This window comes from Trachemys scripta, chromosome 1 (assembly GCF_013100865.1).
Source record: "Trachemys scripta elegans isolate TJP31775 chromosome 1, CAS_Tse_1.0, whole genome shotgun sequence".
Taxonomy (NCBI): Eukaryota; Metazoa; Chordata; order Testudines; family Emydidae; genus Trachemys; species Trachemys scripta.
This window is the reverse complement of record NC_048298.1, coordinates 87,462,697-87,484,847: the sequence shown is the minus strand read 5'-3', so window position 1 is coordinate 87,484,847 and position 22,151 is coordinate 87,462,697. Positions and strand designations below refer to the sequence as shown.

At 46.5% G+C, this 22,151-nt stretch overlaps 1 protein-coding gene across 7 annotated transcripts in view; it reads right to left on the bottom strand.

Annotated features, from left to right (window-relative positions):
* LOC117879544 (putative RNA-binding protein Luc7-like 2) overlaps positions 1-21,370 on the bottom strand; it is a 73,690-nt gene extending 52,320 nt beyond the window's left edge. For 3 of the 7 annotated variants that reach the window (XM_034774801.1, XM_034774809.1, XM_034774819.1), the window contains exon 1: positions 5,184-5,305. In XM_034774801.1, the coding sequence (XP_034630692.1) occupies positions 5,184-5,272 (89 nt within the window). In that variant the 5' untranslated portion in view covers positions 5,273-5,305. Of the gene's footprint in view, positions 1-5,183; positions 5,306-5,565; positions 17,434-20,369; positions 20,608-21,170 lie in introns of those variants that run through there. The other 4 variants (XM_034774833.1, XM_034774840.1, XM_034774847.1 and 1 more) reach the window with 3 other exon arrangements.
* Positions 21,371-22,151: the final 781 nt, after the last annotated feature.

Here is a 22,151-nt window from a genome sequence, read left to right as displayed (position 1 = left end):
GCAACAGCCACAACTGTGTAGCTAGGTACTTATTTGACCCCCTTGTTCAGGGTAGCAACTAAGAACATGGGCTCACTGGCTCTGTCAGGAAGTACTAGATTTCTTGCAGCATCTCTTCCTGATAAGGTGCATGACATATTCTCAGTAGGGTAGGGACAGAGGAGAAGCGATCTGGATAGTTTTCTGAAAACCTGAACTTGTAGCTGCACTGAACAACTCTCAGAATGCATGTGTTCAAGGTGACCATGAAACTGCCTTGGAAAGCACCAACTTTCTTGTAGCCCCAAGTGCAAGAGATACCTGAAGCTATAGTGTCAAAGCTGGAACTTTTGTGCATTGAGAGCACTAGCCACAATACAAAACATACCCACCTACACAGAGAACTCTGATTGTTCACAACCCAGGGATAAAGAAATGGTTTGAAGCTGGTACTAGAGACCTCATGGTAGCCTCACAGAGGATCTGCAGTGATCTGGCTGATTTGGCAAACATGTCATCAGTGATCCCTTGGAGTTTGAGAATGACTGTCTTCCATAAAATGGTCACCAGTTATCACTGGTGGATCTGCAGGTGGCTAATGAGACCAATCCAGGATCCACAGATCTTGTCACAACCGGGACAGACATTTCCCAATGGAAGGGGTAGATCTGGATTGTTGAGTTGGGCTGCAGGGCATTCTTTCCTCCTTTCCTGTTTACCCAATTCCTCTTGTCTCAGTTGGATCTCAAAATACTGGGGTCCTTGCCACAAGGTCCTTTTCCATTTTGGTCGGTCCAGGGCTTGGGTTTCCCAGGAGTTTATGTCAATACTTCTTCATGCTGGCTTTGAGGGTGTCTCTGAAGTGCTTTCTTTGCCCAGCCCTCGTCTGTTGGCCATGGCTTAGTTGTGGGAACATGACTTGCTTTGGGAGTTGATTTTCTGACATTTGAAGAACATAACCAGACCAATGGAGGTGATGGTGGATGATCAAAGCTTCAATGCTGGAGGTTTTGGCTTGGGACAGAACATGGACATAGATGTGTCAGTCATCCCACTTGATTCAGAAGATCCTGCGGATGCACCATTGATGGTATCATTCAAGAACCTTGAGGTGTCCACTGTACATGGCTCAGGTTTCAGCACAATACAAGAGAGCTGGGATAAAAACGGCCTGGTACACAAGAAGCTTGGTTTGATTCTTGATGTCACAATCTTTGAAGACATGTTTTCTCAAACATCCGAAAGCTGCACTGGTGCATGGAAGGCGGTGTTGAATTTCCTTGTTAACGTCAACTTTCTGTGACAGATAGCTACCAAGGTAAAGGGAGTGCTTGATGTTCTCCAGGGTCTCTTCATTGATCTGAATTATGGAGCAGGATCCTGGTGATGCAGAGCTAGTTGGAGGAATACTTTAATTTTCTTGATGTTGTGTGAGAGGCCGAGTTGGTTGTAAGCCTCAGATTTTTTTTAAGATAGTCTTCCGAGTGGGCACACAGGGCCCAGTTATCTGCATATTGGAATTCAATGACTGATTTAGTGATAATGTATGTCTTGGATCAGAGGTGATTGAGGCTGAAGAGCTTGCTGTCCATTCTATATTGGATATCAAATCCAAACATATAATGGATCACTGAATCACCAACTCCACCTCAAGAACATGAGCATAGATGGAGTTCAAGACATCTTGTCTGAAGTCTGGCATCAGCAATATGTCAGAGAGCTACTGATTTTCTTCTAATACTTCATGAGTTGACTGGAGCTCAGTATCACAGACTTCGAAAAACTGAGGTTTCCAGCATATGGCAGAGACAAGGCTTGTAGGGTACTTGTATTCCAAGGTGATGATATGGGACACTTCAATGACTAGGCTGCTTCACTGAGCTGATCACAGAAGTGCTACATTTGAGCCAAAAAGGACTGGCAGACAGACAGACATAAAGTCAAACGACTCAGATGTCTCAGCTAACTTCAAGGAAGAAGCCTCAGATTTACCCTTTGAAGCACTCTGGCCCAGACTCATGTCAAATGTACATGAGTTTCTGGAGTTGCCTGGAGGATGCATTAGAGACATTCTTCATGTTTTCTTAGAGCCCAAGGTGACATCTGCCAATATATCTGGTACTCCTTAACATTGTGGTTGACTCTATGCACAGACAATGCAACCGATATGCTCATTTGTCATTAATAGTCCTGTTGCAAGGATGTGGTATGAAGCTTGTGAGTGGTCTTCCTGGCTCCCTATATGTCCTTCAGAAGAAAAAAAAAACAAAAATACCACCAGGAGATACGAGGCTCAAATGATGCACCAGAGCACTGCAGGGTGCTAAAGACAGGCTCCAAATTCCAAGAAAACCACTGGCACTGACACTAAACAACAAGTGCCTAAAATATGAGACACAAGCAAAGCTGCTTCAGAGGTGTTGAAGTGCAGAGAGACAAATAGGCAAAGACCATGGGTAAGCATTGATTGAAGTGTTGATATAGCTGGTGCAAAAGACAAAATTTAAGAGAGTTGGACTAGAATGGAAGCCAAAGACTTTACTACGAAATATTGTGTGTGTTTCCAGGAATCAGGGGAAAAGAGCTGGTGCAATGACTGGAGAGGTCCTTTGTGGACCACAGTTCAGGAATTGAACTGAATGCTCCAAAGGCAATAAACTAAATAGGATGGGATGCACCCAGCACTAGAACTGCTGGCCTATTCTCCCCACCAATGATGTACATATGGACTAAATGTATTCAAGAGCTTAAGAAGTCTTCAGTGTCTCATGCTGAGGTGGTGAGAATCCTAACAGATGTTATGTTTAGAAAAGGTTTTGTTTTCCATTAACAGACAATTCCACATCTTAGTCTGTACTCTGCTTCCACTTAGATTCCAGTTCTTATAAATGCTCATGATCTAAAACTAGACAAGTAACCTATACAACTGTAAAGATTACTTTATTCAACTCATTTTAAGTTTCTTCTACATCACTTAATTTTTTTTTAAATCCCTGATTTTCCTCATATAAGCCTCATCAACAGACTACTCAACTTTGACTTTTATCATCATCTGTCAGGTTATTTGCATACAAAATAAATGCCATATCCTGAACTATATGACTACAACTTGCTGTGTCACTTCACCTTAGAAAGAAGTCAGGCTCCATTTGCTCAATACCTTATACTGAGTGTTTACAGGATCACAAGCATGTATGTGAAATGTTGAAAATAATTAAAAATTTAAATTTGTACTTCCTGCAAGTATTAAATGAAGTAATCTCAACAACATGATGTGCGGGATGGGAATGACAGATCAATAAGAGATTGGAAGATAAGTTTCTACCTTGTCTTACTATTGAACTATTTAACATTTAAATAAAATGTTACTGCCTACTAAGTAAATACTAGAGTTCTGTTAGTAAGCAGTAGTAAAGCAAAATGAAAACTGGTCTTAACATCCTGACACTGAGCATACATGGTCACTGCCAATTTTAGTTAAAGGTCTTTATTTTCAAATATATTTCAGTTTAAAAATAGTAAAGAGTGCTTACTGTCAGGACAAAGCTACTACCTAACGGTAGTACATGTCTGACACTACTTCTTGTTAAACCCTTTAAAAGAACTGTGTCTATCGAATGTAAAAAAAAAAAAAGTCAATTTAATAAGCTCAGGGCTAAGTGTTATCAATCTGAGGGCCTCCCACACTCTCCCTTTTATTAGCAAGTTTTGAAGTACTCAAGTTAGAATTGGATGCTGATCCTCTCATCCCAATTACTGTTTTGAGATTGAAAACAGCATATGCAAAGGAAAAAAAGGCATGCAAGTAAATTAACAGACATGTAACAAAACTGTGAGATATGTATTTCCAGAAAAAAGAAAATATGAAACAGAATTCTCAAAGTTACCATAACATACATACCACTAAATTCAGGAAGAGACTGTTTTACTTAACACTATGCAAAAATGTACTTCCATAATTTACTATGCCAAGAGATATGCTTGATATACCTTCATTTTCCCCCAGGATGTTATATGTATTATAGACATATAACCTCTGCCTTCTCTCTAAATTAGTACTACTTAATCTAAGGATGGTGTCCCTAGCCTCAGTTTGCTAGAAGCTGGGAAAGGTTCAAAAGGAGCAATAAAATGGCCAACATTTTCAAATGTAAGTACCTAAAGTTAGGCACCTAAATCTGCAGCTTTCATTTACTTCAGCACCTCTGAAAATCATACCACTTATTTAGTTGCCTATATTTAAAGCATCTTCATTTGTAAATCTTTACGAAGTTGTATTAAATATGACTTAATTTTCCCACACCTCCAGAGCAGTTTCACTCTAGGTCATAGCTGTGTTAATTAATCCAGTTTTATGCTACCATCACAGCACTGGTTTTTTAAATTATGGCATACTCTACTACCAATCCACTTTTTTTTTTTTTTTTTAAGACAAACAGCATTAATGAGAAATGCTTAAAAGCTGAGCCCCTATGCAATCATTTCTCAATCAATATACCCTTGACAGAAAGAGTCTGGGAAAACAGGTAAGATTTGCCAATGTGGCCTGAAGGTCAAGCTCATGCTCTGTCTGATACATTCTCAACAGTATTGCATAGAACATTTAAAATATCTAAACTATGTCTCAATGACAATGCAATGTTGTGTCAGCTTGTTATTAATAAGTTGTTTTAATAAAAGGAAAACTGAATAGCAAGAATGCCAAATGGTAGCACTGGAAAGGTCCTTCTACAGTCTAGTCTATCTCCTGTAGGATCAGCCTGCATACACTAATCTTCCCTTTTACCCATCTTACTTTCTGAACAGCTCTAATGGCGATGCCTCAGCCCCGCTGGAGTAAATTTTATTAACTTTATTCTCACTTTCAAAAGTGATCATCATTCCCGCCTGTTGATTGAAATGATGGTTTGGGTCAGACTTGCGGCGGACAGACTATTATACCTCCCGCCATGGCTCTGCACCTGACGATTTGAAAAGCTAATTTCTCCTGTCCGAACAAGGCAAACTGCGGTGTCTCAGTACCACAAGCTACGAGGAAGGATTTACAAGTGTTTATCTGTGACTTGGCGGGGGCGGGGGGGTCCTCTGCTGTGCGCGCGGGGCGGCTCGGAGGGCGGCGTGCTCCCCGGCTGGTCGCGGACTCTGCCGGCCCGGAAGACAGGCCTGCGCCGACCAACAAGACGAAGTTAGGATTTTTCCACCACCTGACCGGGGAGCCGGGAGCCCGCGGCTGCAGGGCTCGAGCTAGGGCGGGCGGGGCCGCGGGCAATGGGGGTTTCATACAGACTCGCATCCCGGTTCTTGCGGCGGCGGCAGCGGCGTCGCGACTCCGGCGAGCTGCGCCAGGAGTTCGCCGTAGCGCCAGCCCCGCCCGCGCCCCTCACACAGCGTGTAACCGCCTCCGACCGGCCCTGTGCGCCGCCGCCGCCCTTTAACCCCCTAGCCCCGCCCCGAGTGGCAGGGGGAAGCTGGCGCTCGTCCTGCCAATCATCGCTGCCAGCCTAGCTCGCTCGCTCTTCCCAACCGTTGCCCCTGGCTGTGACCGCAGGGGGCAGCAGCCCCGCCCCCCGGCCGGGTGGCACTTACCGTCCCGGGACGTGCCCATGAGCTGGTCCAGCATGGCGCGCATCTGGGCCTGCGCCGACATCCTGAGCGCGCGGGGCCCGGCCGAGCCGGCGGAGTCTGGGTGAGCTCCGCCGACAGCGGCCTACAGCGCTTCGGGCCCGACGCTGCGCTCGCCCCCCTTACGGGTCCGGGCGGAGCCTCTCTCCGCGGCCGGTGAGAGCTACGATGGCGCCTCCGCCTCACGTTCGCGGTTCGGGCCGAAGGGCAAAGCGGGAAACTGCTTCGCGCTGCTCTCGGTCTCGCGACTTCGCTTTCCCCGCGCGCGACCCTTCACGCTTGTTACACACGCGCGCGCCAGCGGTAACGGAAAGCCGCGCAGCGCGCGCGCTCTCTCCAGTCCCGCCCCTTTCGACGTCAGCGCTATCAGGTTGATCACCCGCTGGTTGGGCGAGTAGACATATATCTGTCTGTGACACAAGCGGCTCCGCGTTTCCTGATTGGACTCTAGAACCTTTCGTCTGGCTGGGCTAGCGCGCGTGCTGATTGGACACGGGGCTTTCGTTCTCTTTCTGTGTGACGTCCTCTCTACCCTCCCCCCCGAGTCGGGCGAACCCAATCGTTGCATTTCCCTTTCGATAAATACTGAAGAACCTCTCCCTTCCCCCCACCCCGTCCAAGACTAGTACAATCCGCGTTCTACCTCGGGAGCGTAGAGCAGCTGCGCGGTCCCCGCAATGGCCCGCCCGAGCCGCTCGAACACGCCTGGTGTAGTCTGAGCTAAACCGACAGAATACTGCATTGGATGGGCAAAATCTCCTCCTGTATTGTGAATAGCTCTGTGTCAACGGACGATGAAAAGTTATGGTGGACTTTCTTACAGAGTAGTTCAGTAGACCAGAGCCTGGTGGTTGTTTTTGGTTAGCCATCAGGGTTTTTTTGAAAATATTCTTAATATGCAGATTTTTGTTGAATAAGGACTTCAGTGAAAGGAAACACACTTCGTTTGCTAATGAAGGTGTTGAATAAAATATAATCAAACAGTTGCATTTTGATAGCCGGTTAAGGGCATTAATTTCAATCTACAAAATAGATAATTAAACCACTCCTGACATCTAAATACCACATAATGTAATAGAAATGTTTCTTTTCGTGTTTTTGAAGCTTTTTCCATGTTTCTAATGTTATTGTATGTTCTGCCATAACTACATTGGCAAGTGACATATCAAGCCCACAATAATACAAATATTGGAAAAACTCAATTTACTTTCTCTGCTCTTAGGGGCTTCTTGGGTTCTGTAACAATGGGTATCTGAGGCTGCACTGCTATACCAATTATTTGGTGATGTCCCTGCACTGAATATCTCCTCAAGTCTGTTGATGTTATCATATGCCAAAGATGTGGGGATGAAGGGCAGAATGCTGAATGGTATTGCCACACCTGATTCATCCTCATTAACCCGCTTCTGTAGACAAGGGGTTGTGTCCATTTCATTTCATTCAGCTGACTATGTGATATACCTGTTGGCTGAGGGGGATGTGACATTATTGACATGAACTGTGACTGTATAAATCATTGTTGCAACCAGGGTCCTATGGTTGCACCAGGTCTTGTACAGAGGAGATCAAGTGGGGTGTCTATGGAAAAGTTGTAGTTTGCTGGTTATGATTACGCGGTCTATATGTGTGTATCATTGTTGTATTTGACGTTATGAATATTGGCTATGTACTTGTATCTCAATGTGTTTGATTCTAAGGCCTTGGCTACACTTGCGAGTTGCAGCGCTGTAAAGCCGCCCCCAGCACTGTAACTCACTCCCCGTCCACACTGGCAAGGCATTTGCAGCGCTGTATCTCTGTGGTTGCAGCGCTGCATGTACTCCACGTCCCCGAGAGAAGTAGCGTGTATTGCGCTGCAGCGCTGCAACACCAGTGTAGCCGCCCAATGCGCTGTGACTGGCCTCCGGAAGTATTCGGCAGTATCCCACAATGCCTGTTCTAGCCACTCTGGTTATCAGTTCAAACTCTACTGCCCTGGCCTCAGGTAACCAACCATGTGACCCACCCTTTACATTCCCCGGGAATTTTAAAAATCCCCTTCCTGTTTGCTCAGCCAGGCATGGCATGGAGTGCTATCAGCGAATCTTTCCAAGTGACCATGCCTCCACGTGCCAAGCAAGCCCCAACATGGAGCAATGGCGAGTTGCTGGACCTCATCAGTGTTTCGGGGAGGAAGCTGTCCAGTCCCAGCTGCGCTCCAGCCGTAGGAATTACGATACCTTTGGGAAAGTATCAAAGGACATGATGGAAAGGAGCCATGACCAGGACAACCTGCAGTGCACGATTAAAGTGAAGGAACTGCAGAGTGCCTACCGCAAAGCTTGCGACGCAAACAGCTGCTCGGGTGCTCCCCCTGTGATCTGCCGATTCTGCAAAGAGCTGGATGCAATACTTGGGGTTAACCCCACCTCCGTTCCAAGCACCACCATGGACACTTCAGAGCCAGTGGGGGCAGGAGGAGGAAAACGGAAGTGAGGGTGGTGGGCCGGATGGAGACACCCCCAGAACCCCTGGAGCCATGCAGCAAGGAGCTCTTCTCGAGCCAGGAGGATGGTAGCCAGTCACAACAGCTGGTACTTGGTGGAGGACAAACAAAAGAGCAGGTTCCTGGTAAGTGTTTTTTTTTCGGGAAAGAATTTTTTCGGTGCGGGCTCTTTGGGAGAGGAGGGTGAGGCATGCATGCCTAGATGCAGAATAGTGCATTGATGTGGTTTATCACATTGCGGTAATCGACCTCGGTAATCTCCTTCAATGTCTCATCCAGAACGTGTGCAATGTGCTTGCGCAGGTTTATAGGGAGAGCAACCGTGATCCTTGTCCCAGCCAGGCTAACGTGTCCACGCCACTGTGCCGCGAGGGGCAGGGGGACCATTGCTGCACACAGGCAAGCTGCATATGGGCCAGGGCGGAAGCCGCATTGCAGTAGAAGACCCTCCCTTGCTTCCCAGGTCACCCTCAGCAGCGAGATATCGTCCAGGACGAACTCCTGTGGAAAATGTTGGGACAGTGTTCAGTGTAGCTGCCCCCTGAAGCTGTTGGCTCTCCCCAAGGCACAGAAACCCAGAAGACAGTACAGCCCTGAAACAATCAGTCCCCCTTACTCACCATTTTGAGGCTCCCGTGGGATATGTGTGCTCTGTTTCGGACGGGAAAATTATGCTATTGTGTAGACCCTGTGTGTTTTCTATTCCTTTAGTGCGGGGGGAATCATTACTCTGTCTGGTATAAACAATGCTGCCTTTGTTAAATGTTGCATTTTGCCTATACAGCTGCAACAACCTTGAGACCTCAGCCGTCCCTCTTATCACCTGCTCAGAGGCTGCAAAGACTCCGGAAGAGATCACGAAAAAGCAAAGAAGACATGCTGCAAGAAGTGATGAGGCAATCTATTAAAGAAGCACAGAACTGGAAGGAGAGAGAAAGCAGGATCCGCCAGGAAAACGCAGCGCACTGGCGGCAAAGCACGGATCGGCTCATAAGCATCCTGGAGGGCCAAGCAGAGGCTATCCAGGAGCTCGTAGCCATGCAGAAGGAGCAGTACTGCAAACGACACCCCCTCCCCTACAGCCCTTGTCCCAAAACTCTTTCCGTTGTGCCCCACTGTCACCTCCAACCCACTTTCCCCAACTTCCGTGTTCTTCACACCACCAGCTGCCTCCAACACCAGTATCTTCAGCACCCAGCCCTGAAAACCATGACCCTTACCCTCTGCACTCAACCCCCATCACCATGCAGTATAGCTGTCCTGAAGTGCAGCACTTACTGCACAGCACACCAGACAGGACATACACGAATCTGTGATTGTACTGTTCCCCTCTCCACCCCCTTGATTCTTTTCAATAAATGGATTTTTTGGCTTTGAAAACATTCTTTATTATTACATAAAGTAAAAGACTCCTTAGCCCAGGAACTAAACAGGCACTGCAAGTCTGCTTGTCTGCTTAGCAAACACTGATTCCTAAAGATTGGAACTACTGCACTTCACTCCCATGCAGAGCACCCGATATCACTGCTGGTTTTCAGCCTCAAATTGCTCCTTCAAGGCATCCCTAATCCTTGCAGCCCCGGGCTGCGCTCCTGTAATAGCCCTGCTCTCTGGCTGTGCAAATTCAGTCTCCAGGTGTTCAACCTCGGAGGTCCATGCCTGAGTGAAGCTTTCACGCTTCCCTTCACAAATATTATGGAGGGCACAGCACGCGGATATAACCGCGGGGATGCTGTTTTCGGCCAAGTCCAGCTTCCCATACAGAGATCGCCAGCGGCCCTTTAAATGGCCAAAGGCACACTCCACAATCATTTGGCACTGGCTCAGCCTGTAGTTGAACCGTTCCTTGCTGCTGTCAAGGCTCCCTGTGTAGGGTTTCATGAGCCACGGCATTAACGGGTAAGCAGGATCTCCAAGGATCACAATGGGCATTTTGACTTCCCCTACCGTGATCTTCCGCTCTGGGAAAAAAGTCCCAGCCTGCATCTTCTGAACAGCCAAGTGTTCTGAAAGATGTGTGCGTCATGCACCTTTCCGGGCCAGCCTGTGTTAATGTCAATGAAATACCCATGGTGATCCACAAGCACCCTGAGGACCATAGAGAAATACCCCTTCCGATTAATGTACTTGGATTCTAGGTGGGGTGGTGCCAGAGTAGGAATGTGCATCCCATCTATCGCCCCTCCACAGTTAGGGAACCCCATTTGTGCAAAGCCATCCACTATTTCCTGCACGTTACCCAGAGTCACAGTTCTTCTGAGTAGGATGCGATTAATGGCCCTGCAAACTTGCATCAACATGATTCCAGCAGTCGACTTTCTCACTCCAAACTGGTTTGCGACCGACCGGTAGCTGTCTGGAGTTGCCAGCTTCCAGATTGGAATAGCCAGCCGCTTCTCTACTGGCAGGGCAGCTCTCAATCTCGTGTCCTTGTGCCGCAGGGTAGGGGCGAGCTCTTCACACAGTCCCATGAAAGTGGCTTTTCTCATCCGAAAGTTCTGCAGCCACTGCTCGTCATCCCAGACTTCCATGACGATGTGATCCCACCACTTGGTGCTTGTTTCTCGAGCCCAAAAGCGGCGTTCCACGGTGCTGAACATGTCCATGAATGCCACAAGCAATTTCATGTCGTACACGTTACGCAGCTCGATAGCATCATCGGACTCCTCACTCTCACTGTCACTTTGGATCTTAAAGAATAGTTTGAAAGCCAGACGTGACGTGCTGGCAAGATAAGTCAGCATACACCTCAGCAGTTCGGGCTCCATTTCCCGCAGACAACAGATCGCGCTGCATAGAAACCGTTGAAAGATGGCGCCAAAGGTGGATGGAAACAAAGGGATTTCTGGGATGTAAAGCGATGCATCACGGGGGGTTGGGACAGGACCCAGAATGCCCCGCACCCACGCCCCCTTCCCACAACCCACGGCGCCAGACTAGGAAGAGGTGCTCTGTGGGATAGCTGCCCATAATGCACTGCTCCCAATGGCGCAGCAAATGCTGCAAATGTGGCCATGACAGTGCGCTGGGCAGCTGTCAGTATGGACAGACTGCAGCGCTTTCCCTACTCAGCTGTTCGAAGTCAGGTTTAACTCACAGAGCTGTACAGATGCAAGTGAAGCCAAGGCCTAAGTAGCCTCAGTGAAGCATTTGGTCAGCTTCTTGAAAAAGGACTATTCTCAGTAAGTGCCCAATCAAGAAACACTTAACTGACAATGGACTTTGGGAGACGCCAATCCACGTCTGAGCTTTCCTGGGAATGTTCAAACTAACATGTAAACAATGGCGTCAGCCTGCAAAAAGCTGAATCATTCATGGACATGTGACTTGCCCAGGTGGCTACAAACTCCATCTTGTTGCTGTGACTTTGCACAGAAGAACAAAGGGGTTTCCGCCCACAAGAGAGAGAATATAAAAGGCCCTGGAAGCCTCTCCATTTTGTCTTCAGCTGACTTAAGAGATGGCCTCTCCACCCCAAAGAAATGCCTGAAAGAAACTGCAATAAAGGACAGTAACTACAGGGGTGTGAGTGCTTGCTGGACCCAGACTAGGAAAGAGTCTAGTCTGTGAAAGAAGTTTATTGGAACATCTCTGGGGGTGAGATTTTATCTGCAATCAGTTTTTTAATGTATTAGGCTTAGACTTGCATGTTTTGTTTCATTTTGCTTGGTAACTTACTTTGTTCTGTCTGTTATTACTTGTAACCACTTAAATCCTACTTTTTATACTTAATAAAATCACTTTTGCTTATTAGTTAACCCAGAGTAAGTAATTAATATCTTGGGGAGCAAACAGCTGTTTGCTCCATCTCTCTATCAGTGTTATAGAGGGTGGACAGTTTATGAGTTTACCCTGTATAAACTTGATACAGAGTGAAATGGATTTATTTGGGGTTTAGGCTCCCAAAAAGACTGAATACTGGGTGTTGGGAAAGTCTCTGTTAACTAAGAAGCCTTTAAGATGTGTGGATCTCAGTGTCAGTAAACTGCAGGAGGTCATGGCCCAACCTCTGGATCTGTGTTGTAGCTGACTGGAGTGTCTTACTCAGCAAGACAGGAGTGGAGGGAAGCCTTCTCTGGCAGGGGGGTTTGTTCTTGGTGGTATCCCAGTACATCTAGCATCAGTCTTGAGGGAGTTTCTGTGACTGAACCCGTCACAGTGGCGTAGTTGGTAGGCTCTGTGCACAGCTGATTGCTTTCAGACACTGGTAGTGATTTTAAGTGACTTTTGAGTGTGCTGGAGAACAAACAAAGTGGCTGGAGAACAAACAAAGTGGTTACTGGTTTATTTTCTGTTTGCTTATTTCGGGTAAGGAAAATAGAGGTAGAAAAATCAGCAAAATAGGTAAGAGTAAAGTTCAGAAGAAGCTAAAACTGCACAGGTTACAAATTGCTAAGGAGGAAAGAGAAAGCCAGAAAGCCCTGGACTTAAAAAAACAAAGAATTTGATGCCCAGAAACAGGCTCAAATTGAAGCACAAAAGGCTGCCCACCAGCAAGCCCTGGACTTAAACTACAAAGAAATTGAGGCCCAGAGACAAGCACAAATTGAAACCCAAAAGCATGAACTGGCTGTAATGAAGTAGAAGAGGTGCAAAGAGACATGTATCCTGAAGGTGGAAGTTGGGGTCCTGGTGACTGCTGGAGTGGGAACAGACCCCAAGGACTCTGTAGCTGGAAGCAAGCCCAACCTGAGTAAAAGGGGGGGGGGGGTGGATTTTGCTGGCCAGTGAAGGGTCTGTCATAGCTGTTAGCTGGATCAGGGTCTCTTTTCCTTTTGGGGGACACAGTGTCTGCCCCAGAGGGGAGCCCAAAGAGGAATTTTAGGTGTACTGCCTCGGGCACAGACAGCGTCCAAGTCTCTTGCAGTAAATTCAGGAGGAGGGTGTGACATTGCACTCCATATGATTTTATGAAAATATGCTAATGAGTGTGAATATAATGTAACTGGAATATCCTTCATGCAAAAGGTTTCTTGTAAAGTATCATTACAAAGCTGATAATCTACTGAGTGTGGTCATCCAATTTGTATAAATGTATCATTCTTGTATATGAAACTAGAAATATGAAACATACCTCTGTCTATTGTAATTATGCAAAGTGTGGGCCACCAATGGTGGTTTGGAATCTTGATGGCTCCCATCAACTAGAACAATTGGTTGTAAATGGCTCTGTTTACTTGCAAGCCTTCCTGTGAATCAGGCCAGGAATAATGAAGGCTTGGGGTCTCACAGGACATGTGACCTGGTGGTTTTCCATTTAGAAGGAGGGGTGGGGATCCAGAGAGACAAAGGATTCCCGCCTTGTGCCAAAGCTATAAAAGGGGGTGGAACAGAACAAAGGGTGCTGCAGTCATGAGAAATCCTCTAGCTACCACCTGAGCTGGAAAAAGAACTGTCCCAGGAGAAAGGATTGGGCCCAGACTAGAAAGCAGTCTAGTTTGTGAAATAAGCTTATTGGAACTTCTCTGAGGGTGAGATTTACCTGCATTCAGTTTCTTAAATGTATTAGGCTTAGACTTGCTTGTTTTGTTTCATTTTGTTTGGTAACTTACTTTGTTCTGTCTAAAATAACAAGGAGTCCTTGTGGCACCTTAGAGACTAACAAATTTATTTGGGCATAAGCTTTCGTGGGCTAGAAACCACTTCATCAGATGCAAAGAATGGAAAATACAGAAGCAGGTATAAATACACAGTACATTAAAAATGGGAGTTGCCTTACCAAGTGGGAGGTCAGTCTAACGAGACAATTCAATTAACAGCAGCATACTAAGGGAGGGAAAATAACTTTTGTAGTGGTAATGAGAGTGGCCCATTTCAAACAGTTGACAAGAAGGTGTGAGTAACAGTAGGGGGAAATTAGTATCGGGGAAATTAGGTTTGGTAATGACCCAACCATTCCCAGTCTTTATTCAGGTCTAATTTGATGGTGTCCAGTTTGCAAATTAATTCCAGTTCTGCAGTTTCATGTTGGAGTCTGTTTTTGAAGTTTTTGTTGTTGAAGAATTGCCACTTTTAGGTCTGTTATTGAGTGACCAGGGAGACTGAAATGTTCTCCTACTGTTTTTTGAATGTTATAATTCCTGATGTCAGATTTGTGTCCATTTATTCTTTTGCATAGAGATTGTCCAGTTTGGCCAATGTACATGGGAGAGGGGCATTGCTGGCACGTGATGGCATATATCACATTAGTAGATGTGCAGGTGAACGAGCCCCCACTGGTGTGGTTGATGTGGTTAGGTCCTATGATGGTGTCCCTTGAACAGATATGTGGACAGAGTTGGCACCGGGGTTTGTTGTAGGGTTTGGTTCCTGGGTTGTTGTTTTTGTTGTATGGTGTGTAGTTGCTGGTGAGTATTTGCTTCAGGTTGGGGGGCTGTCTGTAAGCAAGGACTGGCCTGTAAGAGTGAGGGATCGTCCTTCAGGATAGGTTGAGATCATTGATAATGCACTAGAGAGGTTTTAGTTGGGGGCTGTAGGTGATGGCTAGTGGCGTTCTGTTACTTTCTTTGTTGGGCCTGTCTTGTAGTAGGTGACTTCTGGGTACCCTTCTGGCTCTGTCAATCTGTTCCTTCACTTCACCAGGTGGGTATTGTAGTTTTAAGAATGCTTGATAGAGGTCCTGTAGGTGTTTGTCACTGTCTGAGGGATTGGAGCAAATGCGGTTGTATCTTAGAGCTTGGCTGCAGACAATGGATCATGTGATGTGGTCTGGATGAAAGCTGGAGGCATGTAGGTAAGTAGAGTGGTCAGTAGGTTTCCCGTATAGGGTGGTGTTTATGTGACCATCGCTTATTAACACTGTAGTGTCTAAGAAGTGGACCTCTTGTGTGGACTGGTCCAGGTTGAGGTTGATGGTGGGGTGGAAATTGTTGAAATCCTGGTGGAATTCCTCAAGGGCCTCCTTCCCATGTGTCCAGATGATGAAGATGTCATCACTTGGACCACTTAAATCCTACTTTTTATACTTAATAAAATCACTTTTGCTTATTGACCCAGAGTAAGTAATTAATGCCTGGGGGAGCAAACAGCTGTTTGCTCCATCTCTCTATCAGTGTTATAGAGGGCGGACAATTTATGAGTTTACCCTGTATAAGATTTATACAGAGTAAAATGGATTTATTTGGGGTTTGGATCCCACTGGGAGTTGGGTGTCTGGGTGCTGGGGACAGGAGCACTTATTAAGCTGTTTTCAGTTAAATCTGCAGCTTTGGGGCGTGTGGTTCAGACCCTGGGTTTGTGTTGGAGCAGACTGGCGTGTCTGACTCAACAAGACAGGGTTCTGAAGCCAGAAGCTGGCCAGAAAAATGGGCTCAGAGGTAGTCTCAGCACATCAGGTGACAGTCCCAAGGGGGTCTCTGTGACCCAACCCGTCACAAGGGATTTCACTGCTCATGGTAATAGGATATGCGTGGCAAGTTTCAGCACACCTTCACTAATGGCATATATAAAATCTTGGGAAAAGGACTGTATGAATCTTTGAATTTGTGAGGCTGTTATAGTTTCGTTTTTGTCCCCTGCTAACAACATCTTGAGGAAGTCCGTGAGATTTTGGCATTAGGGTGTAATCATTATCATGCCTCTCTGGTGGTGGAGGCTATACTTGTTCAGTGTTGGGTTTCTTCAAATCCAGTCATCTGTTCATGGTACATGGCTTCAAGACCTGATCAGGCTCTTCTGAGAAAAGTGAATCCAGCTCAGAGGCCATTCTTAGTCAGGGAGAATCTAATATTGCCTTAGGTTGTTTGGTATCAGCACAAGTTTGTGATTATTTAATACAATCTCCAGGCTGTTACTGAAGCCTGCTTCTAATTTTCTCTGAATGGGTTTCTTTGTTTGTGGCTTGATATTTTTTAATATCAAGATAGCTCATATTGGCCACAAATTTCTGTGTGAGATTCACCATTGATACAAAACAAGACTTTGAAAATAAATCAGCATGGATATAACTGAATAACCTATCATATACTGGTTTTTTTTTCATAGAGTATATGCTATCATCTTCACCTTAATGACGCTTGTGCTTTTCTGTTGATCTTGTGTAGGCTCCAAAACAAGATTGTGATAATGTGCCTCTGCTGCTACCAGCTCTCTTGATGTAACTGCCAATATCTTTGTCTATTTTGCAAAAAGAACAGGGAGTACTTGTGGCACCTTAGAGACTAACAAATTTATTAGAGCATAAGCTTTCGTGGACTACAGCCCACTTCTTCGGATGCATATAGAGTGGAATAAATATTGAGGATATATATATATATATATATATATATACACACATACAGAGAGCATAAACAGGTGGGAGTTGTCTCACCAACTCTGAGGGGCCAATTAAGTAAGAGAAAAAACTTTTGAAGAAAAAAAACGTTTGAAGTGATAATCAAGATAGCCCAGTACTGGCTATCTTGATTATCACTTCAAACGTTTTTTTTCTCTTACTTAATTGGCCCCTCAGAGTTGGTGAAACAACTCCCACCTGTTTATGCTCTCTGTATGTGTGTATATATATCTCCTCAATATTTATTCCACTCTATATGCATCCGAAGAAGTGGGCTGTAGTCCACGAAAGCTTATGCTCTAATAAATTTGTTAGTCTCTAAGGTGCCACAAGTACTCCCTGTTCTTTTTGCAGATACAGACTAACACGGCTGCTACTCTGAAATTTGTCTATTTTGCTCTTTTCCACACATTCCTATCTGACCTGAGATCTACTGCTAGACACAGTGGCTCTTCGAACTTGGTCCCTTTCACATTCGTGAATACTTTGTCACAGAATATATAGACTTTTTCTATACGCTCTGGTGGATGATGAGCCCATTCACCTTATTGATTTGTGCAATTTATGGCCAATTTCTTCACTGTCGTTGCAAGGTTCTGCTTGTTTTTCAAGCTGTTGCAAAGTTTTCTTGTATGTGTGATCTTTCAACAATTGAGATGGTGTAATGGTCTCCCCAACCAGACCCTGAGTGAAGAGTGGCCTAGTGGTCACGGCCTCAACCCTGGACTGCCAAGGGGGTTGTGGGGAGGGGAGCCCGGGCCCTACCACTCCAAAATGAGCCCTTAAGCCATTGTTGCTCAATGTGGGGTTTGTACACCCTATCACAGATGGTAAAATACGTTGGGTACTTCATTGATGTCTTTATATTGCATAATGGTAGCACATTTTTGGATCTCTATGGCTCTTAAAAGATTTGTCCATGATTCCAAGTCTCTTGGTTTGGTCAGTTCTGTGAAAAGAGCATCTACATCACATATCACTCATGTTTTTAGATCTTTGCTCTGTTCATGGACCCTTTCTGGGAACTTCTAAATCAGATTCCATTGTTCATTCAGGAACCACTTAACAGTCAAATCTAAAGCAAACAGAGGGAAAATACATAAAATCAATGTGTAGGTAGTTGTATACAGTAAAGTAGTGTGACCTAAGATGTAAGTTTAAAAATAATTATTTTAATGCCTGTAGAATCATGTTTTCACATGAAGCATGGTGTGGATCCCCTCCCCCCAGGTTAGGTTGTTAGTGGTTGCCATGGCAACGGAGCATAGTTTTCATTATTTTAATGGATCAAAATTACCCAAGATCGAGTGAAGATGTATTCATTTTTAGTCAAAATATGGCCCATATCTGTTTTTCACCCAATGTCTATCCTTACATGCATAGTTTCCTTGGAAATCATACAATTCCATCTTTAAACTACCATGCATAAAGGTCAAACACCTATTTTTGTAATGTGTATGCATGGACCTTAAAAAATAAGAAAATGTGAATTTGTCCATCCCATGGTACCAAAAAGTTGCCTGGCTTATGGACTGATGCATCTACGTCTGCGAGAGACACACTTTTGTTTTGCCTTTTACAGTGTGGTAATATTTGTATAACTTTAATGCCAATAAAGTATACTTGACTGGAATTGTGTGGGGTGAGTGTGAATGCATAGTGTGTCAAACCACCTGCAACAATATATGCCTGAGCAAATACTTTTTTTTTTTTTTTTTACAAGTTACTGTTTTTTTTTCCCCTCTGAGCTCCTTTGTTTGGATGGAATTGAGCATCACCTTAAGGTTCCCCTTTTCATGGCAGGGTAAGTTCAGACAGAGATCATGTTAAAATGCAGAATGAAATTATGGCAGTGCAGGTAGAAAGATAACTGTCATAACAGCAGCTCTTCAGAAACCCCTCCGCTAAAATTGAGGTCCCTGTGGGTATAACTGGCAAGACCAATGGGCTGGATCTGCTTCTTACGTTTTCAGAGCAATGATATAAGAGCTCTTGGAATTAGCTCAAACCAAAGAGATCTCCAGTATAAAAAAAAAATAACTCTGCAATGGCTATTCATCCAAACTCACAAACCTCCCAGTTACCCAATCCCTAGAACGATGTTGCCATCTAGTGTCCCAAAAGAGCCACTGATTTCTACAAGTCCCAAGAGAGCCAAAGACTCTTCTGTCTGTGTCCAGGAACACATTAAAATAGTTTTACACATGGCTAGTACTGAACCAAAATGTAAAACAAAAAACAGATTTGAAGTTCTTGATAAAAGTTTGAGTTGAAAGGGGGAAAAGTATGTTGTATTGTTCAAAAATAACCAAATTAGGAAGGGAAATCTCCCCTCCACCCCCCTTCTCAGCTGGAGACAGGGTCATCACTACAACAATGGGGAAGTAAAGCTGGGAATAACATGTATATTTATATGTTTGTGTATGGAGGGTTTCAAGAGGTTTATGAAGGACCACCCCCACAGGAGGAAAAACTAGGTTGACGTGCTAGAAAGGAAAAGGTGGTTGGCCCAGGGAGCCAGTGCTTAGTGCTAGTTAGTAGTACTAGGTTTTAACCTCAACACACTCTGCTTTTCTACCACACTGTTTATGAAGCATCATCAATTTGTCTCACACTCATTCAGCTAATTTACATTGCTATCTGGTAATTTTACATTGTCAACAAGCTTTTGAATCTGACAAGGAAGATGCGCATAGTACAGCTACCTTTCATCATGTTCGCTGGACCCAGCAGTGAGGCACACTTAATAGTGCTGTGGAAATCAATCACATTACTCATTTCAATTCCCAGCGTATATCCATCTTGGCTTTTAACAGCCTATAGTGGTCCTGATAAAATCCAAATGATTATGCTGGGCAGGGGAAAGCATCTTGAGGAGTTAGTGGAGGTTATATCCACCCCCATTTGGCTCCAATGATGCTCGAACCCTCCCAAACCCTGGAACCTTTTGAAGGGTGGGGATAGCTAAACTCCAACTGTTTTCATAGAATCAGATAGAAGCAACCTGGAGTGCTCCTTTCCATGTGCCTTTGGCCCAGAGATTGCAACATTTCCTTATAGATTCAGACCTGGCTGGAGTGATTTGTCATCTCTAAATCAGACTACCACAATGAGCTTGGCATAAGGCTTTACGGTAAATCCATTTAGAAAATGAAACTAGACAAGAATGCAGCAGCTGACTTGTTAAATAAAACAGCTCTGTGAGTACATTACATCTGTTCTCTGGGACATGCATTGGCTACCTCATGACTTTTAAGTAGTTTGATTTAACCCCTAAATGGCTCGGGACCTTTCTACGTGAGATGTACTACTGACGAAGTGAGTATTCACCCACGAAAGCTTATGCTCCACTATGTCTGTTAGTCTATAAGGTGCCACAGGACTCTGTCACTTTTTAGTGTCCCTCAGGTCTCTTTTGTGAAACAATTAAGATATACAACGTATTGAAGGCATTAGAAAAAACCCAATTCTATTCCCTGAAGAAATTAAAAAAACCCAGCTACGGTAGAAATTGATGATTCGGTAGGTGGTGCTCTTCTCTCTGAATTACTATTGCATTGGCTACTGTGGTGGTAGGTGCTAGTAAAATCTTTCAGATTAAGCACAGATCTGCGGTCTTGTGCTCATTAGGAATCCTCTGGTATTTTTCTTACAAGCTGTCTTCACTCTTAAAACGGCCAATTACTACATAGAGGACAGCTAGAAAATAACTGTTTGAAGGATCTAGGTAACATTAGAGCCGCACAGTCTTATCCAGAGATTCAGGAAAGTTTCTAGAAAATGAGTCAAATCAGCACTCATGTCAGGGGAAGAGTTTTGCCCTGTTTCCCTGGACCTTGTCTGTCAAATCAGAAACTAGCATCTGATAAGATTGTGTCTCCTTCAGGTGAGAATCTAAGCCTAAGAATAACAGAAAACCTAAGCAAGGAAACCTAAATAAAGTTTCAATAAACTGATTTTTATTTAACAATAAATAGGAATTGTAACAAAGCAAAAGTCTAACTCGGCTACCACTCTGAAACCATTCTAGTGAACTCTTCCATTCCTATGGATCCCATCCTTTCCCTCCTGGCTGTTGAGGCAGTTTAAGGCCCACAAGGCCAGCAGCTTCCTCAGTGGAGCGCTCTCCTCTGGCGTGGTATACCTGGTGAAGCGCTAGGTGTTCACGGACACTGCGCAGAAGACAGAGATAAGTAGCAGCCTGGAAATGCAGCTCGTGCTGCGCCCTGCAGAGTTTCTCACTGGTGACCTGTAGACAGGAGGAAGCCGAACAACAGGCTTAGCACATACCCGGCAGGCAGACAAGCTAACGGGCCCCTGCTGTTCAAGACACGCAGTGACCTTTCTGGCTTCAACCTCCCCCACCAAGGGAAGGGCGTGTATAAAACCGGCACCCAGGGGCTGGCTGCGCGCCACGTGCTCGCTCCGCTTAGCGCTGCGCAGCCAGCGTCCGGCTCCTGCAGCGGCGGGGCTGTTGTGTCAACTCAGCTCCACGGAGGCCTCGCCCGAGTAGCCGGCTCGGGTGACCGGCAAACCAGGGCCCGGGGTGAGGCCCCCGGCCGAAGAGCGCAGCCCGACTGTGCGCAAGGCGAGGGACGCGGCGGCGGAGCCCCGGCCAGGCTCCAACTGCAGGGGGCAGCAGAGAGCCGCGCCCGGCCCGGGCTGCTGGGGGCGAGGGACTGACTCTGAGCGCCGCGTGGAGCTTAACGCGGCTCCCCAGCCACGCGGGAGGGGCGGAGCCACGGGGGTGTTGCCGGCAGCTTCCTGCAGCGGGGGGAGGGGGTGGCTCGGCCAGCGGCGTCCCGCCCGTACCCGGTGGGCGCGGAAGGCCTCCCTGAGGTGCTGATAGGCCGCCATGTCCCGGTAGGGGCGGCCCGCCTGGGCGCTCAGGTAGCGCAGCTCCCGAAGGAGGCTCCGCAGGGTACGGAGCGGCGAGCCCAGAGACGCCATCTTCTTGATCTTCCCCCTCAGCGCCCGTCTCTCCGTGCCCTCAGCCAATGGGGTGCAGCCGCCTCACCAATCAGCCAATGGGAAGCAGACACATAGCGCAGACCCCCGCCCACTCCCCAATTAGGGGAAAGCAATCGAGCGCTAAAAAAAAACTGAAATAAACCCGGGGAGGCGGCGCAATCGGGCGCTGAATTATTCATCGCGGTCAGGGAGAGCGACTGGAGAGAGCAGGCGCTGCACAAGCCGGCAAATCGCCCTCAGGAAAGATACCGCCAGGATGCGCTATAGAGGGCCGAGTTGCATGATCGCGCCCACCAAACGCGCTGGCAGGGCGGGCTATCGAGCACCGAGGCGGATTGGCAATGGAGGGAAGGGGCGTCGGGGAGTCGCGCTGGCTGCGGGGCGGAGTTTCTGGCCCGGTCTCTGCCTCCAGCCCCAGCGACCTTCGTTCCCCGCGCATTTAGTGCCCCCCCCGCGCCCCGTTTGTGGCCCGAGTAGGGACTGGGGGCCGCTGTCCCACAGCGCTGTCGGGTCCCTGCGCCGCCAGTGCGCGTGTCCCGTCCACGGGGAGTCGCACACCCGGGCCTTGCGGGTGCGGGCTGGTCCCGCGCCGGGGTGCCCGGTGCCCAGACATCCCGCCGGGCCCGGCGCCCTTTGTCAGTCGCTAAGTCCCAGGCACCGCCCCACTTCCCTGTGTTAGCTGCAGGGCCTGGTGCATTTACCGTCCCACCGCGGGGCACACGCAACTCTGGGTAGTTTGTGATACTTGCCAAGCTCCCCGGGCTCCCCCTCTGAGCCGGAGGGAAATTAGCCCATAACAAATTATGAATAAAACGGAGAGTG